The sequence below is a fragment of the Petaurus breviceps genome, unplaced genomic scaffold (assembly GCF_028583685.1).
Source record: "Petaurus breviceps papuanus isolate PSGF00001 unplaced genomic scaffold, PetGlider_PUasm1.0 91067, whole genome shotgun sequence".
Classification (NCBI taxonomy): domain Eukaryota; kingdom Metazoa; phylum Chordata; class Mammalia; order Diprotodontia; family Petauridae; genus Petaurus; species Petaurus breviceps.
The window spans coordinates 380,315-394,868 of NW_027187407.1; the positions used below are offsets into that span (position 1 = coordinate 380,315).

The window sequence follows — 14,554 nt, forward strand, 5'->3', positions numbered from 1 at the left end:
GGCTTGAAGACACAACAGGGGTCATTTGACTTTTCAATTAAAGCAGACAAGTCAAAACCCTTTCAACCAAGCTTTATTAAGTAAGCACTTACTATGTAAATGCCCCTGTAGGGGACAAAATAGACCAAAATGGAAGCAATCCCTACCCTAAAGGAGCTGATATTCTGCTGGGGGTGGGTGAGTGGAAATGAAGGCTAGAAGAGAAGACAACATATATACAGATAAGTACTAAGTAATTTTGAGAGGGAGAGTGAGCTGAGAAGATGCAGAAAGGGATCCTTTTTATGGGAGATAGCACTTGCTTTGTTGTGCAAGAAGCTAGGGAGCACATTGCAGGGATTGGGATCATTTGTGCAAAGGTACTGGTGATGAAATGTCATGTCTGGGGAACAGCTGGTAGGAAAGTTTGGCTGTTCAATTGGTGGTCAACAAAAAAAGATAAAACAAGACAAATGAAGGCATAAAGATACTTGCTGAAAGGTCAATAGAAGAACAAATGGTAATATCTTTGCTGAGTTTCTGAACTTGTTTGGATGCTAACTCAGACTTATAACTTTACTTTCCCTCATGTCAATATCTAATCAATTGTCAAGTCTTGTCAATCCTACATCCACAGCTTCTCTTGCATTCATCTCTTTTTCCTCTTCTCACACCACCAACCTAGTTTAGACCCTTATCACCTCTCCTGGACTATTACAATGATAACCTGAATTAGGTATAGCTTAGAACTACATCCTTCTGATGGGATCCTCAATTCCTCCTAGAACCTAATCTTATATAGCACTTAGGGCACCTCCCTAAATCCACATAGATAAGGCCATAGAGAGGGTACTAGATTCCAGGTACTCTATGGATTCATAGCCACACAAAATGGTATCTCATGAGCCCTCACAGAAGTGTTTGCTTTTACTAGTTGGACAGAAGACTAGATTAACTGAAATCAAAGGTACTTAATGAAATAGCACAGTAAGAAAATTAGCAATAAACTATATAACTCCCTTCCCCCCAAAAAACTGGGTCACATTCCATCAAGAGAGTTGCCATTGCTAGTTATGGCTCTACTGAACACAAGGTTGTGGTATTTCTCTCTGACTGAAGTTTCTGACTTCAGTTAGAATCCTTAGCTGAGGTATTACCTCTTCCTTATAAAAGCAGGTGTAGGCTCTGACATTGTCCTTTTGACTTAAAGCCTGGAGGCTCTACTTACAATTCCTTTAGATAAGACAGATCACACATATATCCATAAGGATAGGTCTATATTTCTTCAAAACTCAACTGGAAAGGGTGTTTCCTCTCCAGAAAAATATTCCTTACCTCAGCAACATCTCTATCAAGAGACTCATTTAAGGTGAAAAAGTCCATGTAATTCTGCTTAATTAAACTTAAAAGTTGGAGATCCTTTCTCCTTAAACTCATTTCAGGGGGGGCTCTGCCACAGAAACCCCACAGGGCTATATGGGTCTCACAAAAGCAAAGTCTACAGAATTAGGTCACCATCTTCTCCCTAACCCACACCCTTGCTTAATTGAATTCTTGCAATTTAATAGATGCATAGATCCGAACAAGCTATTTACACTTGTTTTTAAGGGTGCTTTCCTTTCCCACCCTTCATCATACAATGCTTCCACTCAGAAGCCACCTTTGGGAATTCATCTTTGGGCCCTAAAATTTATCAGATGAGGAACCCTCTTTTGTCCTTGTGCTCAATCTTTCTCTAGGTCTCGTGGCACCCTGACCCAACAAGCTCTTGAACTTCCTTCAATTTTCTTTGACTCTGGTTTCTTGAAGTCCTAACTTTGTCCTTATCTGGTTCCTCTCTGTCCTGTTTATTTGCATGAATCATACTCATTAGGCAGTTGCTAAGTGGGTACTGTCCCTCAGCATAGCTATCATTGTTGACTTCTCCAACTAAAATGCAACTAAGATGGTATAGTGGTTTGGTGTGCTAGACCTGAAATCAGGAAGAACTGAGTTCAAATCCACCTTAGATTATTTATTGGTTGTATGATCCTGGGCAATACCTCTGCATCAGTTTTACCATTCATAAAATGGAGATAGTAATAGCTCCTACCTCCTATGAGTTGTTGTAGGGATCATATGAGACAATATCTATAAAGGATTTTGCAAATCTTAAAGCACTAAATAAATGCTTTTATTACTAGGAACAAGCAGCCAGCTCTCAGTGGTCATGGTAGAAAAAGGCTCACATTCCAGGTTATAGCACCAGCTATTGCAATACAGTTGGATCCTGACTCAAGTACTGTTGGTCCTAAAGACTCTATTGTGTTTTCTGTGAAGAATCAGAACGATTACCAGATGTGTTTGACTACGGGTTCACACTATGTATTTGACTGTGGATTGTCACTGCTGGAAGAGTACTGTGTCTCTGGGTCTTCTGGAAGAGACATTCGTAGGAAAATTGAAGCAGAAGAGAGGCCTTCTGAAATGCTTTGAGTCCCCCAATTACAAGTTAGGCAGCAATATTATCTTTTAGAAGAGCATAAGGAAACTTAAATAATATTAGTGAAAGACATGGAAAGGGAAACACATTGATGACAAAGGGTGGGTTATTGATTTGAAACTTAAATGGGTAACCTCTTTTTTCTGGGTTATTAATAATCAATTTATAAATTAGTCTAGCCAAAAATCAATTAAGTTGTTTTGAATTTGAAACCCAATGTTTTCTCTCTTTTTTTTGCTTTAAATGGTATTTTATTTTTTCCCACAATTACATACTAAGAAAATTTTTAGTATCCATTTTAACAAGATTGTGAGTTCCAAATTCTTCTCCTTCCCCCCTCCCCTCCCTTCTTCTGAAAATGCTAAGCAGTTTAATATAGTTTATACATATGCTATCATGTAAAGCACGTAAACACGTATACATATGTTATCATGTAAAACATTTCAACATCACAGTTGTGGAAGGAGAAGCAGATCAAAAGGGAAAAAACTATGAAAAAGAATAAAGTAAGTAAAAAAATATACTCTGATCTGCATTCAGAATCCATCAGTTCTTATTTTGGATATGTATAGCATTTTCTTTCCTGAGGTACAGGTACATTGTGGAGAAGAGCTGAGTCATTCATAGTTGATCATCACACGATGCTGCTAACACTGGTTTCTGGTTTCCTGGTTCTGCTCATTTCACTTTGCATCAGTTTGTACAAATCTTTCCAGGTTTTCCTGAAACCTACCTGTTCAAATTTCTTATTGAATATTAATATTCCATTACATTTCTATATCACAACTTGTTCAGCCATTCCCCTATTGATCCTCAGTTTCCAATATTTTGCCATCACAAATAGGGCGGCTATAAATATTTTTGCACAGGTAGATCCTTTTTCCCTTTTTAGTGCTATTGCTGGATCAAAGGGCATGCACAGTTTGGTTGCCCTTTGGACATAGTTCCATATTGCTCTCCAGAATGGTTAAATCACTTCTTAACTCCACCATTATCAATACATCAGTATCCCAATTTTCCCACATACTCTCCAACACTTATCATTTTCCTTCTTTTGTCATATTAGTCAATCTGATAGGTGTGTTATGGTACCTCAGAGTGGTTTTAATTCACATTTCTCTAATCAAACACAAATGTCTTATCTATACATCTATAGATGTTTTTGATTTCTTCATCTGAAGACTGCCTATTCATATCCTTTGACCATTTATCAATTGAGTAATGGCTTGTATTCATAAATTTGACTCAGTTCTCCCAGACAAGTCTTCACTATAGGGCAAGTTTCTCTAACTCTACTGCCCTGAACAAGTCCTTTTAGCTTCTTTAAATCTCTTCCAAGTGCTGTTGACACACTGCATCATCTGTCTTCTCTCTTTTCACACATTTGATGGTTCACTGGTTCCAAAGCTTTATCTCTGGGAAAATGAAAGTAAGAATGGGATGAGGATCATATCTAAGCTACTTTCTTTTAAGTCCTCAGGGATGGGGCCAGAGGTATATGGGGAGGTGGTAGAGGTGACATGGAGAAATGGGGAATGCAAGAGATGGTAAAGAAGGAGGAAGGACAAGATGGAAATAGGTCATTCCTTAGGCCCATCTATCCTCCAAACTCCTATTCCTCTTTCTAAGCTATTTGTGCTTTGTGATACTTGCTATACAGTCAGAGCACTCACCTTTCTTTGGGATGATCAGAATCTTCTGCTTTCACCCTGGTAGCTTCTGGAATAAGATACAAATCACAACTTTAGAAAAGAGACTTATAATGGGAAAACAGAAAGAGGGCATCATAGCTTCCAAGACCTGTAGAAACAGCATGGTGCTGAGCATATAGGAACAGCATGCCAAAGCATGGACATGGATAGATAAAGTGCTGGACTTGGGATCAGGAAGACCTAAGGTCAAATCCTACCTCAGATTGCCTGTCACACAAACTGTGTGACCATGGACAAGTCTTTTATTTTTCTTGGTCTTGTGTTCTTCTCTGTAAAATGAAAGGGTCAGGCTAGATGGTCCCTTCCTGGAGAGCTCAATCCCTGATGCTATGATTTGTAGGTGAAGAGATTAGGTTTGAATCCTAGTCCTGCTACCTCCTACCTGTGGGACCTTGGGAAAGGCATTTTCCCCTCTCTGGGACTTACTTTCCTCAGCTGTCAAGTTAAGGGTTGTACCAGATGATTTCCAAGATCCCTTCCAGATCTAAATCTTAGGAATTATAACAGAATGAGAAGTAGTGTCACCTTTGGCAGTGTTTGGAAGGGACGTGTGCTGTATGATTTGGTAGTGGAGGGTAGGGAGAGAGAAGAGGACAGGGAAGAGGTACAATGGAAAGAGAATTGGAATTTGTCAGATGATCTGTCTTTTATATTTACTTGCCTTGGAGATCTTTGGCAATTAAGCAATTACTTAACCTTCCTGGGCCTCATTTTCCTCTTCTTCAAAATGATGGCCTTGGACTAGATGGCCTCTGAGGCCTCTTCAAGTTTTAGCTCTATGGTCCTTTGATTCCATCTTTGTTGTTGTTCAGTCCTTTTTCAGTCGCATCTTTCTCTTCGTGATCCCACTTGGAGTTTTCTTGGCAAAGATACTGGAGTGGTTTGTCATTTCCTTTTCTGACTCTTTATATAGATGAGGAAACTGAGACAAACAGGGTTAAGCATCTCGTTCAAGGTCACACAGATAGTAAATATCTGAAACCAGATTTGAACTCAGGGAGACCAGTCTTCCTGACTCCAGACCCATTGCTCTATCCACTGTGCCACCTAGCTGCCCATGATTCCATCTTACTGATGTCAAAAATTCCACAATTATAAACTCACTCCGTTTGTTTCAGATTTTATGCCCTGTTAAAATGTGAATATTTCTTTCTGAAAGAGCTAACTGTAGTCCCTATCAGTCATTTATACCTTGGTAGTCTGTGAGTTCTTGGCTATCTAGACTACATCTGAGGTCTTTCCACTATAACAATGCTGATTCCCTATAAGAGGAAGAAGGAAAGGCTTCACCAAGGGGGTGTCAACAGAGTTGATCTCTGAAGATGGGTAAAGAATCTGAAAGTGGAAGTGAGGAGGTAATGTATTTCAGGCATGAAGGATGATTTGTGCAAATGCATGAAGATGGGAGCTCAAGGAAGAGCTAGCAGTAAAATTTTGCTAGAACATAGAATCTATTGAAGAAAGTAATATGAGATAAGTCTGGAAAGGTACCTTGGAGTCAGATTATGAAGGTCCTCAGACTCCAAGCTGAAGAATTTCCTTTTTATCCTTAACACAGCCTATGTGTTGTCTTTCATACTCAAAGAGGATCAAAATAACATCAAAATGTTGGGGTCAAGGTCTAGTGTGTCCAACTGTGCCTGATTAGACCAACATAAGCTTGAAAGGCTCTACCACAGGTCAGGTACATGTAGTTCATATGGACTAGAGAAAATAGGGAATCACTGATGGTTTTAGAGCAGAGAAGTGACATGATCCTGCAGGATAAAAGAAAGAAGATTTATTTAACTCCTCTTTTGATTTCATTTCCCCCAGGAAGAGTCTTTCAACTGAAAGCACAAAACAATAATGTAAAAAGAATGTTGGCTCAAGGTTGGTGAAAAGACAGCCTAACACCTTTAATTACATGGCGAGGTACTCAAGACAATGATATGGTTTCAAACCTAGTCATCATAGAGCACAGAAGAGTTGCCCAAAGACTAAAAAAGGATACATATCCTGATTTTCTAATGGGAAAGAGTATGGACTCAACAAAACACAGAATGGCAAGTTTGACATTGATCCCTAGTGAATTTCTTTTTTTTTTTAAGCAATCAGGGTTAAGTAACTTGCTCAAGGTTACACGGCCAGTTATTTCTGGGTGTGGTGCTGAGTATCAGAGCCTGGATTTGATCCAGGTCATCCCGATACTGGAGCCAGTGCTCTTACTCGCTGAGGCACCTGGCCACCCCTAAGCAACTGGAGTTAAATAACTTGCTCAAGGTTACACAGCCAGGTGTTTCTGGGTGTGGTGCTGAGTATCTGAGCCCAGGATTCAATCTCCAGGTCTTCTCAACACTGGAGCTGGTGCTCTTACTCGCTGTGCTACCTGGCCGCCCCCCTAGTCAATTTCTAAAGTATATCATTAAATTTTTGGTTTGTCAGACTTGAAAAGAACATGGTGATTCTTGGGAATCATCATAGCTTCATTGTTGTTTGTCCTTTGTTCTCCAAGAGGACCACAATATCAAGGAGGTAATGCCATGAATTGCAAGTCAGTTGGATTTAAGTGAGGTAAGGCTGTGCAAAGTCACCAGCCTCACTTTCTCCTCTGGAGACATCTGGGCCCAGTGGCCACAGATCAGGATGACTGGAGATGGCTCCCATAGCTTCATTAGGATAGTCATGTCAAGCTTGTCTTCAACATTATTGGTGGGTTTTTATTTAAAGCAAAGTTTTGGTAAAGTTTCTAAAGACATTACTAAAATTATGATTATCTCCTTAGTAAAGTAATTAAAAAGATAAGATAATTAAATATTTGCTAAAGGGTAGAGATAGGTTAGCAGAAGGCCACACAACCTTATTGCCAAAGAGCTCATTATTGGCTAGAGAACCCTAGTGAAGTGCCATAAAGCTATGAAATAATCAGATTGATTCTTTATCTTTCTGTGACTGATCACATTTAGTTAATTAATTTTGTCCTGTAACTGCATAAGTCATGATTCTTTGTCTCTGAACTTAGTTTAGAAATTCAGTTGACGAGTGTGGGGGGGCTGAGCCAAGATGGCGGAGTAGAAGCAGGACCTCCCCACTGCTCTTTGGAACTGCAGAACCCACAAAATGACACAGAGAAGCTAACCTCCCGCTGAGGACAGCCCAGGAGGCTGGCAGGAATCGGCCAGCACAGCACTCTGGGAGCCAAGCCCAGCCCCACCCGAGGCTTTAGCCCCAAGGCAGGCCTGACCAGATTTGGACAGAGGGACTCCAGATCACCAGCAGCTGTGGCCCTTTCCAGATTTATCAACACATAGATGCAAAGGACAAAGTGAGGTCAGTGCAGTCTGGACTTTGGGACCAGTAAGTGGGAATGCATGGCTTTTGCCCCCAAGGGCAAGAAGCCACTGAGCCGCTGGCACAGCCAGCCAGTGCCACGTGGAAGCTTCAGCTTGTGGTCTGCAGAGTGTAGGGGGACCAAGCACCAGTCTGAGGGGCAATCGCTCTTGCTTTAACCTGCTTGGATCTGGATTGCGGTCTAGGGTGGAGGTCCTGAGGTGTATGTCCAGCTTGCCAGAGTGTGTGGAGACCTCAGAGAGGGTACCCATCTAATACTTCTGGCAACTGAGAAAACCCCAGCATTTGGGATGAAAGCTCCCCTGTCTGGTGGCAGAGTCCGACTGTGGCAAAAAGCCCAGGGGTCAAGTGACTGAGGGGCAACATGACCAGGCAAAGGAAACAAAGCAGACAGAAAATTCCAACATTACACTTCTATAAAGCATGGAACAGGAGGAAGACAGTGAAGTCAGAACTCCTACACCAAAAGCTTCAAAGGAAAATATGAGCTGGTTACAGGCCATAGAGGACCTTAAGAAGCAGATAAGAGAAGTGGAGGAAAAATTGGGAAGAGAAATGAGAACAATGCAAGAAAATTATGAAATGAGAGTCAACAGCCTGAATAAGGAAAATAAACACTTTAAAAAACAGACTGACTCAAATGGCAAAAGAGACTCAAAAAGGCAATGAGGAGAAGAATGCCTTAAAAAGTTGAATTTGCCAGATGGAAAAAGAATCTCAAAAGCTCAATGAGGAGAATCATGGCTTCAGAATTGGACTGGAGCAAATGGAAGCTAATGACTTTATGAGAAATTAAGATGCTGTTAAACAGATCCAAACAAATGAAAGAATAGAAGGCAATGTGAAATATCTCTTGGGAAAAACCACTGACCTAGAAAATAGATCCGGGAGAGATAATTTAAAAATTATTGGACTACCTGAAAGCCATGATATAAGTAAGAACCTAGAAATCATCTTCCAGGAAGTTCTCAAAGAAAACTGCCCTGATGTTTTAGAATCAGAGGGCAAAATAGAGGTTGAAAGAATCCACCGATCACCTCCTGAAAAAGATCCCCAAAAGAAAACTCCTAGGAATATTATAGCCAGGTTCTGGAATTCCCACATTAAGGAGAGAATATTACAAGCAGCCAGGAAGAAACAATTTGAATATTGTGCAAACACAATCAGGATAACCCAGGATCTGGCAGCTTCTACACTGAGGGATCGAAGGGCTTGGAATATGATATTCCAGAGGGCAAAGGAGCTGGGATTAAAACCAAGAGTCACCTACCCAGCAAAACTGAGTATCATGTTTCAGGGGAAAATATGGTCATTCAGTGGAATAGAGGACTTTCAAGCATTCTTGCTGAAAAAAACCAGAGTTGAACAGAAAATTTGACATTCAGATAAAAGAAGCAAGAGAAGCATGAGAAGATAAACAGGGAAAAGAAATCATAAGGAACTTATCAAAGTTGAATTATTAACATTCCTACATGGAAAAACAATAATTGTAACTTATGAAACTTTTCTCAGTTAGTTGAAGGGAATAGAAATATATATATATATATATATATATGAGGGTATATGGGCATATGAATACATATGTGAATGTGTGTATATATGTTTACAGGTATACATAGAAAGAGGGCACAGGACCAATTTAACAGGAAGGGATGATACTTAAAAGGTGAAATTAAGAGGTGAGAGAGGAATATAATGAGAGGAGATGGAGAAAGACAGAATGGGGTAAACTATCTCATACAGAAGAGGCAAGGGGAAATAGTTACAATGGAGGGGAAGAATAGGAAGGCAAAAGGGAATGGATCAACCTTATTCCCATTGAATTTGGCTTGAGGAGGGAATGAAATACACACCAAATAGGATATCTTACCCTACAGGAGATTGGGAGGGGAAGGGGATGAGAGGGGGGATGATGGAAGGGAAGGCAGGCTGGGGGGAAGGGAAGTTGGAAGCACCCACTTTTGAAAAGGAACGGGATCAAAGTAGAGAATAGAACAAGTGGGAGGTGGGATAGGAGGGAGGGAAATAAAGTCAGTCTTTTACAATATATCCACTATGTTATTGTTTTGCATTAGCCACACATGTATATCCTATACTGAACTGCTTATCTTCCCAGTAAGGGTGGGTGACAAGGAAGGAAAGGAATGAATCTGGAATTCAAAGTTTTAAAATCAAATATTCAAATATATATATATATATATATATATATATATATATATATACTATTATCAATACTATTTTATATGTAATTGGGAAATAAGATATACAGGCACTGGGGCATAGAGATCCACTGGAAAAGTCGAAAGAGGTATGGGAGAGAGTAGATTGGAGGAGGGGATATCCTGTGGGACTGCTATTTGGGGGTGGGGGGTGGGTAGGGGAAAACGGGGAGAAAATTTGTAACTCAAAATCTGGCGGAAATGAATGATGTGAATCAGAAGTGAATAAAGCATTTGAAAAAAAAAATGAAATTCAGCTGACCCGTAATGAATTAAGTTTAGAAATCCAGTTCTCATATTAATTACTATCCTATTCTTGTGTAGAGGAAATACCCTTGAAGGAGGCAGGTGGACACAAGGGAGTCTGGTCTAGCATCTTCACACCACCAAACTATTTTTCGAGGATGTCAGGTTTGTTGGGTCCACTATTTCTAATCTTGCAGGTAGACTCAAACAATGAACATTTCTTAGTCACAGAAGGGTAGGGAAGAGGGGTTATTGCTAGCGCTCATTCCCAAACCAATCATGTTGTCCCCACCCTCATGATGCTGCCTACTCTGTAACCAATTACATTGTTTTACCCACCTATGCAACTCTGTTCTTTGTTGTCTTGTACTTCCAAATCTAGCAACTCTATCTGGCAGTCTTTGGTCATTGAGAGGCCACTGACCCAATATATTGGTTATTGCTAGCCTAATAATGTGATTATTTTGATTATTTATATTGCTAGCCTAATAAATTGATCATACTCACACCATCGTCTCTCAGTTTATCTTTAATTTTAAAATATAACAGCTGTATCTTGTACATATTGTTGGACTTTTTTTTAATTGCTCTATGAATGACTCATAGAGGGGATGCTTATCCAATGAGCAAATTATACAAAGCTAATATGATGGATGATAAAGTTAAGATTGAGAATAACCTTCACAAGCTAGAATTCTAAGCCAAAACCAACACAATGAAATTAAGTGAGGTAGTGGGGGAGAAAATAAAATCAACACATGCAGTGTTATAAAAGGCATCACTATGGATATATATGAGTGGGAAAAGTGAGTTGTCAATGTAGCAAAAATGAAAAAAACTAGGATAGCTGTGGGCTATGCTGAGGTAGCTATCAAGTGATTAAACCCCTGAGATGGGGAAAAGTCTCAGCATATGGGGTGAATCCCTTATGGAGAAGTTAGGGGAAAATATAGATGAAATATATATTCTCTGGGTGAGAAGGCATAAGGTAGTTTATAAATCTACATTAATTGAACAATTACTTACAAGAATTACTCATGTGGAAGGAAGGATAAAAGGGAGGAAGGGAAGGGAGGGAAGGAGGAAGGAAGAAAGGAATGAGGAAGGAAAGAAGGAAGGAAGGAAGGAAGGAAGGAAGGAAGGAAGGAAGGAAGGAAGAAGGGAGGGAGGGAGTAAAGAAAAAGGGAGGGAGGGAAGGAAGCATTTATTAAATATCTACTATGTTCTAGACACTATGTTAAATGTTTTACAAATATTATCTCATTTGATCCTCACAAAAACCCTGGGAGGTAGGTACTATTATTATGTCCATTATACAGTTGCGGAAACTGACGCAGACAGGTTAAATGACTAAAGTCACACAGTTAAGTAATGTCTGAGGCCAAATTTGAACTTGTCTTCCTGACTCCAGACCCAACATTCTAGCCACTCTGCCACCTAGCTGTCTCTGATGGAATCACAAATCTATAAAGACATCTTAAAGTCTTACATTTAAGGCTTGTCTGTTTTGTGCGACAACCAGCACTTAGCACAGTGCCTGACACTTAGCAAGTGCTTAATAAATATTTCTTAACTAATTGACTAACAACTCTAGCTTGAGGAAGAGATAATTTGGAAACAGTTTATGTAAATAAGATCTGGGTGTCTTAGTTGGCCACATTTGTAACAGCCAAGAGTGTGTTGGGACTGCTAAGTGAGGTCCTAACAAAAGCTCTGAAACATAGATTTGGAGCTAGAAGAGACCTTAGAGGCATCCAGTTCATCCCCCTCATTTCACAGCTGGGGAAACTGAAGTTCAGGAAGTTTCAGTGATGTGCCCAGGTATAAAATATCAAAGGTGAGCATTAGAAGAAATATAATTTCTAGCAGATAGAAATGCTAATTAAGTGAAACATTTAACATTAATAGGTCCCCTTTAGCAGTTAACTGAGTTAAACAGAAACATCCTTACCTTTTACAATTAGTTGACTACACAAGTGGTTAGAAATAGCTCTCGAAATATAAACTTCTTAAACAGATCGAATCACTAACACTAACCATGGCAATAACCATTCTGAGAACCTGGGTACCTTGTCCCCAGACCACAGCAGGAATCTCCCTACAACAGCAGGGAATGGGGGTGGGGTGGGAAAAGGGGATTTTCTGTATATCCCATAACTATGTTGAAGCCACATCAGTGAAAAATTCCTGCAAAGGGACCTTCCCATGGCCCTTTGGGCTTACTCTAACTCTAAAAGTCCTACCCTTTCTATCTCCGTTTCTAATTTTATGATCCTACTGTTTAAACTACTTAGGTGGATCAGGGACTTCCCCTGAAAATAAAGTTCTCTCTGCATTTTAACTTATTATTTAGTTAATGAGTTTGGTGTCTGGAGAAGTGGTCTGCACACGTTTTTTGTTGTACACCTTTATCAGTAAAATATTTTGATCATGTATCCCCAAAATGTGTATATCTATTAATTCATAAATTATACATGTATACTACTGTACTAACATTTTATATATTACCAAAAAATGACACCAAGTAGACATTTTAAAACAATGAGATAAAGATAAAATAATATTTGAGCCTAGAGTCAATAGGGAGTCACTGGAGTTTACTGAGCAGTGGATTACCATGGTCAGAATTATGCTTTAGGAAAGTCACTTTGTCAACAATGTGGAGGATGGGTTGGAGAAGAAAGAGACAAGGCAGAAAGTTTAATGAGATTTGTCATTGTTCAGTCATTTTCAGTTGTGTCTGACTCTTCATGACCTCTTCATGATAACTGGGGCTTTCTTGGCAAAAATAATGGAGTGATTTTGCCATTTCCTTCGCCAGCCCATTTTATAGATGAAGAAACTGAGGTAAACAGCGTTAAGTGGCTAGACTGGGGTCATATATCCAGTAAGTGTCTGCAATGAGATTTGAATTCAGGAAGATGAGTCTTCCTGACTCCAAGCCCAGCACCATTGTGCTACCTTGCTGCCCCAACAAGAAGTGTAAGAAACATACCAGAGATGTAGAAATAAAATCAATAAGATTTGCTTGTGATTGGGTTAAGATTTGGATATATGGAGTGAGGAAGAATGAGCAGCCAAGGATTACACTGTGGTTATGAACCAGCATGATGGGAAAGATTGGTACCTTCAACCGTTATAAGAAAAGTCTGGAAGAAGGGTGAGTTTGGGGGGAGTAGGGTGGAAGGACTGGATAACATAATGAAGTCTTTGATGAATATCACCTCTCATCTTGTTTGACTCACTCTGTCCTACCCAAAGTGAAAAGTCCCAGAGAACAGAGGTCATCTTCCAAGGAGTATGAAGGTGTGATGGGGAGGGAGGTGAATTTTTAGAATGGACTCACCTTAGCAACTCAAAAACATCTCCAGTCATCCTGATCTATGTCTGGTCACTGGACCAAATGACTCCGGAGGAAAAAGTGAGGCAGGTGACTTTGCACAGCCCTCCCTCGTTCAAATCCAATTCACTTGCAAGTCATGACATCATCTTCCTGATGTCATGGTCCTCTTCAAGAATGAAGGACAAACAACAACAAAATGGGACCTATGGAGCTGCTGCCATGAATGTCTGAGTGGCGTTAGGTTAGAACTGTTCAAAGAGGCTGACACCCATCTAAGAAGGCAGGAAACTGGGAGTTCGCCTCGCAGATGGTTGGGGCAGAGTAGGGGAATAATGGGGAATAAAGGTAGCATGTGGCTGTTGGAGACAAGCCCCATATTGGGCTATTTGAGAAGGGTGGAATGAGACCCTTCTTTTCACTCTCTGATTGGTCGATCACACACCCTTTTGGGTCAAGTCATGGCTCCCTAGCAGGGAACAGACACTACTGTGGAGACCATTATTCTACAGCATGCAAAGGAATAGTCTTTTTGCAGTACCCTCGGGGAAGGCCATATCTGTTCTTTGGTACTCAGTTCAAGGAACTGTTTCAATAGGGATATTAATAAATCAGAATAGGTCCTGAGGAGGGCAACTAGAATAGTGAAGAGTTTAAGAATTACTTCATGTAAAGAGTGAAAGGATTGGATGAATTTAGTTTAAAGACAAGAAGACTAAGAAAAGACATAACAGTTCCACCCACATATTTGACACACTATACTGCATTTCCTCATCTATGAAATGGAGAAGTTGGACAAGATGGGCCCCTAAGGCTCCTTCCACCTCTAGATCTATGACCCTATGATTTTTCTCTGTTATTCCAGAAGATAAAACTAAGATCAATAGGTGAAAGTTGGAAGTGGGGACATATGGCTTTGAAGGTCAATTTTAATTCAATTCAATTCAAAATTCAGTAACAATGCAAACAGTCCAACCTTGGGAAAGTCTACTTCAAGAGGCAGTCAGGAATGTGAGGAATCCAGCAGTGATTGAATGACTACCTGTCAGGAACAGTATAGAAGGACTGAGTGAGAAGTTGGACAGGACAATCTTTAAGGCCCCTTCCTGTTGTAACACTGGGTGATAGAACATATAGATTTACAGTTGGAAGGAACATCAGAGGATAAGCTAGTTCAGTGTCCTCATTTTATAGTTGAAGCAACTGAGGCTTAAGGAAGTTGACTTGACCAAGGTCACACAAGCAA

General features: G+C 40.0%; 1 protein-coding gene across 2 annotated transcripts in view; it reads right to left on the minus strand.

Annotated features, from left to right (window-relative positions):
• Positions 1 to 2,633: 2,633 nt before the first annotated feature.
• The window catches only part of CD86 (CD86 molecule), a 174,917-nt gene continuing 162,996 nt past the window's right edge, over positions 2,634 to 14,554 (minus strand). For both annotated transcript variants that reach the window (XM_069079636.1, XM_069079635.1), the window contains exons 7-8: positions 4,135 to 4,180; positions 2,634 to 3,876 (exon numbers count right to left, since the gene is read on the minus strand). In XM_069079636.1, coding sequence (XP_068935737.1) covers positions 3,819 to 3,876; positions 4,135 to 4,180 — 104 coding nt within the window. In that variant the 3' untranslated portion in view covers positions 2,634 to 3,818. The remainder of the gene's footprint in view (positions 3,877 to 4,134; positions 4,181 to 14,554) is intronic.